The sequence below is a fragment of the Vespula vulgaris genome, chromosome 2 (assembly GCF_905475345.1).
Source record: "Vespula vulgaris chromosome 2, iyVesVulg1.1, whole genome shotgun sequence".
In the NCBI taxonomy this organism is placed as follows: domain Eukaryota; kingdom Metazoa; phylum Arthropoda; class Insecta; order Hymenoptera; family Vespidae; genus Vespula; species Vespula vulgaris.
In genome coordinates, this window is record NC_066587.1 from 7758279 (window position 1) to 7765140 (window position 6862).

The following is a 6862-nucleotide window of genomic DNA, read 5'->3' on the forward strand; positions in this document are numbered from 1 at the left end:
ATGTTATCGCCAAACAATTGACCTTTTTAACTTATGACAGGGAATGAATTCCTATTGTTGGAAGTTAAGCAATATTTTATTGGTATAGAAAACACAAATTTTACAAAAAAAGAAGAGAAAAAACAACCAGCACACTATCTACTGTACAGAATCTAGATGTTTTGATATAAGGTTACGTGTTGATAACGAGGATGTGTGTGATATCTCGTTATCGATTATTCTTCAAAGGAATCTCGAATACACGTATCTCTAGTGTAAAAACGTTAATGTGATCCCATGATCGAGCTCTAGACGGATTTATGTATTTATGTATGATATATATGTATATATGTATATATATATATATATATATATATATATATATATATATATATATTATGCACAAACACACACACGTCTGAAGTTCTTGTATGGGAAATGACGTACTCGTGCAAGTTCCAACGTAAAAAGAAAAGAAAAAATAGACAAAAAATATATATATATAATAATAATAATAAGAATAAGAATAAAAATAAGAAAAAGAAGAAGAAAAAGAATATTGTTAAAATTCAGCAGGAAGCCTACGATATATAACTCTTGTTCTTTGCGCATTTTCTCGAAGCGAACACTCGTGAACCTGCACGTGGATGATATATCACGATGAAACGTCTATACATTACGTTTACAAACTCCAAGACCGAGCATCTTAAGTACCTGTCAGGGAAGCTCTCTCTTTTTACGTTGAAGCGAGAGTTCCCGTGAAGAAGAACGCTTATGAAAAAATTTCTACCTACATAAAATTCAGTTCCAAAAAACTATTAAAATGAAACTCGCCGCTCCAGCCTTTAAACACACTTTGAACGTGTATCGGGACATTATATATCCTTCGCTATAATCTAATCGAGAACTTATGTACATATTTTACACATGTTGCCTTCTACCTTTTTCTTCTTTCCGTTTCTTTTCATCTACTACTCTCCTCTACTTTTCTTTTGTTAAATAGCGATGCAACCTACGTACAACAACAACAACAATAATAATAATAATAATAATAATAATAATAATAATAATAATAATAATAATAAAAATAATATTAATAATATTAATAATATTAATAATATTAATAATAATACTAATAATAATAATAATGATGATAATGATAATGATAATGATAATGATAATGATAATGATAATAATAATAATAATCTGCATTGAATATTCGAATTCCGAGCACGAAGTGATACAGCTCCATACACGGATCAATGCTCGCAGTTCCAATATAGTCTTCGGTAAGTTAAATGAGATTGTTTTTTGGTAAAGATGATAAATCGAAATCACGTTGGCGATACATTGAATCGTTTTACGGCGTGAATATACTATAATGACACATAGTGCGCTTATTTTCTAATGGTTTCAATAGACTTACGATACTAACGACCAGGCCAATAAGTAAAAATAAAAACAAATGCGTTCGATCGATCGAAGATCTTATTGGCTACGACTTCTACGTAATTTTTATTGGTTATCGAGAAAGTTTTTATTTCTCATGTAAATGAATCGGCTAATGTTAACATCTTAGAAATATACCACTACTGCAACGTCTGATTCGACTGTTTGATAAAATATTTTGTTTCTTTTTTTTTTCGTACATTCCAACGTATAGTTTGCATACATTGTCATTGTTATACATTAAAACTCATGCAATTTTTGCCGATGCCGATGTTTATTGATAATTATATCACACCATATTGCCAATTATCGTTGAACTCACCGTACCTCTTTCGCGTGTGAATTATACATTAAAGTAGACTTTGTGCTAGATATTCAGGTTGTTGTCGCTATTAATACGAGTTAATAACACTATCGTTATCACTCTGTGAGCACACATATATATATATACGCATTTTCATAAGCGGAATGTCTTTAGGACACGGTTAAAGATAAACATTTGTTTTCACGTTCTTTGTAAGTATGCATGGCACGTATGTCTTTCGCCGTGATACGATTCTCGAAACGCTTTTCGCTAGAAAATATCATTGCTACAACTATCTCTTATACCTTTTTCGTTTACAATTATTTATATATATATATATATATATATATATATATATATGTATGTATATATGTGTATATATGTATATAGATATATATATAATATATATACATAATATATAATATATATTATTAAATAATATTATATAAATATATAATATTATTATTATATATATAATATATATATATATATGTGTGTGTGTGTGTGTGTATATATTTATATATATATGTGTATATGTATATATATGTATACATTTATATTCATTACGCATCATTTCTCTTATCATAGGAAAGAACTATATGGTGTCTCTTGCATCAAACCGCCACGATTCATAGATCAAAACGTCAGAATTCGATTGATTGAAAAAACGCTTTCTCAAAAATAATTCTCTACAAAAAATATGCTACATTTTGATTCACTTGTCGTTGCCATAAACCTTTTTTAGAAATTGAAATCAAAAACGATCATTCACGTAATCGAACGAGTTATCAAAGAAGACAAGCGTCTCTCCTTCCCCTGGATCATGATTTCAATAAGAGTTATACGAAAGAAAAAATAGTTAAGTCAAAAAGTTGGATTATTAAAAAAAAAAAAAAAGAGAGAGAGAAAACGAAAGGAAAAAAAAAAAAATAATAAAGTCAATGAAGAAAGCGTTGCTCGGTATAAAGCAAACGACAAAATGGATCTACGAAAAAGAAGCACAATTCCTCTAATATTGTAAAAAGTTATCAATTTTGTCGAAGAATATAGATTCGACTAAAGTACAGGCTGATGCCAAACTATTTTTCCACTGAGACAACCCGAGACGACTAAGCAATGCTTTGGTGAAAATTTCGTGCTGACTACAATGTCACCGTGACTGAGGCTAGTCGCTACTTCGCAAAGTTGCATAGGCTCGTTAGCCGGAGGAACGCAGTTAGATAATTCGGCGCAATCGCTGGAGAACGCTAAGAACCGTACGCCATAACCAAAAGGCGAACATATTAATCTACCGTCCGCGGAGAAACACAATTCCTTGATATAACCAGAACCCACGTTCGGTTCCTCTATGAAATGAGTTAATCTCGGTGTATTCTGATGTATTTTATGATTTCTTGGTATCGCGTACATCGTTTGTTGGCCCTGCCTATTCTGATTTTGCGCCCTAGTTCTATCGCCGATTATAACGACCGTATGGGACGAGCGAGGGATATTAACGCTTACGCCATTACTCGATCTAGATAACCAATCTCTTCTTTCGGTGGCTGGATAAAATTCTCTCTCGCGATCCCTCCGAAGTCTAGCTTCTCTAATTGCTACGAGAGCTTCCCAAACGTCGCTATTATTAACGTACAATTCTACGTTGGCAGTAGAAAAGTTATCGATTACGTTGCGTCTTCTTAAATCGTTCAATTGAGAATTCGATCTCTGCGATCTATATTCTTGTTCTCCGTCTCTATTTCGATCATCCGCCGACTCATCGTTCGCGGCTTCGCTATTATCCTCCGCAGCAACAATATATCTACCATCTTGTCTATCCTCCTCTTGATTCGCGTTCGTTCGAGAATCGTTCGCGTTTACATTCGAGCTTACTTCGACTAAACCGAAATTCGTCCTAACGAAGTTTCTTTCCGGCCTTGGGCTTCTCGGTTGCGAACGTACGTTACGACGTGAATTTTCTCGCCAACTCATTGCTCTCGATGGTGTTATCGGTTGAGAATTTTCCGAAGAGGCGAACGAGTTTCGCCTTAGATCGGATACAGTGTGAACGACTCTCGCACGATTTGCGCTTTCAATAACGAAGGACGACGTTATTCCTGAACGCGAAGATTGTGGCTGTTGTGATTCTTCAAATTCTTCGATCGCCGATTCGTTGAATTGAGACGTTTCTTCAGATTCTTTCACTTGATCGATACACTCGGACATGTCTCTTTCTTGAATATCATGAATACAAGTCCACTAAAAACGAATGATTTTATATGAAAACTACGAATATTCGTCGAATTAAATAGATACTATTTTATACAATGCGATACTGAACCTCTGACTTTTCTCCATTACTGATATTTCGGGACAAGGCACACCATCCTTGCGGATGTACTTGAAGACTAGAGATTACTTCAGCATCATCTCCAACAGGAAAATCCGTTAAGAATTCTACTCTGTTATGTGTACGAGAATGAGAAAACAAATGTGTATAAGTGGCAGCAACCGGTATAGTGGTTTGAGATAATTGCATCAGTCGATACATGTTAGGCTATGACAAAAAAAGAATAAATTAGTATTATTATATAATGCTTATGGTATATTCACCGTTTGATACGATTAATACCTTGAATCCAGCCAAGTCTTGTGCAAGAGTACTTAATTTCAGATTATGTATGATAATAAGATATCCAGATGTAGTACATATTAACATTTTACTGGCATCAGGACTAAGTCTCGTTCGCATCAATCCATTTGTATGAAAGACACGAGTATAAAGAAAACTATTTTCAGTAAAACTGCAGTACATAAATTATGAGATAATTTTGTCAGAATAACACATCTTGTTTGCTAAATTGATAATAGCTACCTATTAATATCCCAAGTATATATGCTACCATCAAATCCACTAGTTAATAATAAACCATCCTTTGGGCTATATTCTATATTCTTAACCCAATTAGAATGTCCCTGCAAAGTTCTTATTCTCTGCTTCAAGTTTCTAGCATCCCAAAGAGCAACGGTACTATCATCGGAACAAGTAGCAAACATCCGTTGATCCAAGAACCTATAACCAATATAGAATTGACGGCATATTTGTCTGATTCATTGGAAATTTGTAATATATTTTAAGCAAGCTCTACCAACCTTACGCAATTCACACAATCGTTATGAGCATTATCTATAGCTCGTACTAATTTCCTACATAATGGATCAAACATGAGAATACTTTTCTTTTCACATGCTGCCAATAAAAGCGATCTATACAAAAAGCAACAGAAATGTGTAATTAAATGTTTCATTTGATACTCGATACGTATATTTCTAAAAGCAACATTTTTACCCATCAGGCGAATACTCCAAATTAAAAACACCACCGTGTCTGGCAACAGCCAAATTGTCTCCATGATCCCAAGATGTTATGGGAAAAATGGAAGAGTAAAGAGTTTTGTGAAAACGATCGCTATGCCCCAGAGGAAACCTTATGCCTAGTTCGCGTTGCCTTATCCATAGATTGTTTGACGTTTGCTTGGTTTTTATTTTAGGCATTTCACCCGAATACATATATTTTCTACATTCAAACGAAGCTGTCTATTGATACAAAGATAAATCAAAATATGTTTAATAAATTGTGAATTTAATTATAACTCCAAACAAAATCTTTGGCTCTTCCTTTTGCCTAAAGAACTAGTCTTTGCTATCTCAGTAATAAAAAGAGGTTTAAATTAAAAATTCGTTGATTCTTCAAGATTAATAGAGATCCTGTACATAGGATCAATTTAAACACGATGGTTCAAGGTTCACGCGAGATTAGGTTAAGTATAAAATGCCACTTGTAGACGAAGTTACACGTGACCTTTCGAAAAATGTTTTTACGTTTCTTTTCGTTAAAGATTCTCTGTGCGATCTCGATTTTTATGAACGATATATCAAACGACTATATTCTCTCTTCCTGTCACGTTTCGATAAGATTCAAATAAAGTTTAAAAACCAGACACAATACAAATCCACGCCATCTTTACTTTGACGTTTAACATCGATATCTCGCAGTAACTGTCGATTAGCGATTGCACGTTAGAAATCAGTATGAATTCAGCTACGAACTTCGTCTGCATACGCAAATTCATGAGGTTATGATGACACATGCAACCCCCTGCGCTGACTTTTTTCTTTTACTGCCCTCTATAGAAAAAATCATGAACTCCTCTTTTAAAAAGAGATGTCACGTATATGTCTGCCTCTTGTGTATCTACCTCTTGTGAAGCAACATCGAAAAGTATTGAAACTAAAGCGTGAGTAGCGATCAACAGGTGTTCGAAGAAGTACTAATTTTAATTGTATTCGTCATCTTATACCTTGTAACACATTCTTCTGCTGTTCCCTTTACCTTATATTGTACGAAGAATTTAGGTAAATAAGAGAGGGAGAGAGAGAGAGAGAGAGAGAAAGTTATAACGAACGTGAAATTCCTGTGAATATGGAGATGTTTTTACTATGATGATACACTTCTACTAAGTTATATGTTTACATTATTATTATCTTGCAACGTAATGCTTCATTTGATTCCGAAAACTTGATAAATGAGTGAAATTAGTTCCATTTGAATCCGTTAGAAACTAACCTATATACACTAGAATCGTCTCTACGGACATAAACAAAACAGGATCGGGCACTTGACCTCGAGCGGACGCTTGGTTAGTCATTTCGACGGAAGACCTTGACGAGTGAACATCTTTGCTCTTCGAGAGAACAACGTACGTATTCTAACCTAATTTTTATTGTTATTCTTCTAGCATTCTTTCGGTACTAAGATTTTCACACGCAACGATCTACGTACATTAAGATCGAAATCATTCATATTCTTATGCGTAATTATATTTGAAGTATGTATTATTATTTCTACATTACAATTAAGATTATGTCGATGCAATGAATCAACTAGCAACAAGACTCGATGTCTATTATCGTAATCTATCATCGTCATAATTTTTGTTACTTCCTTGAGAAATATATTACTATCGCATTAAACAGAAAAATATTATCTTTGTGAATTTTTAAAAGTAACAATTTATTAGACGTAACGAGATACGAACGATCGGTATTGTTTTTAGGTTATTTCCACGAGCAATACCGAGTCGATCGAGT

The 6862-nt window shown here is 33.7% G+C and overlaps 1 protein-coding gene across 1 annotated transcript; it reads right to left on the reverse strand.

Moving 5' to 3' along the window:
• Window positions 1-54: 54 nt before the first annotated feature.
• Window positions 55-5997, reverse strand: LOC127072606 (DDB1- and CUL4-associated factor 10 homolog). The gene is made up of 6 exons (XM_051013133.1): window positions 5061-5997; window positions 4865-4978; window positions 4587-4784; window positions 4344-4515; window positions 4053-4268; window positions 55-3970 (listed from the first exon to the last, which is right to left on the reverse strand). Exons 1-6 carry the CDS (start codon window positions 5279-5281, stop codon window positions 2789-2791), a joined length of 2103 nt encoding a protein of 700 aa, XP_050869090.1. The 5' UTR covers window positions 5282-5997; the 3' UTR covers window positions 55-2788.
• Between the last annotated feature and the right edge of the window lie 865 nt (window positions 5998-6862).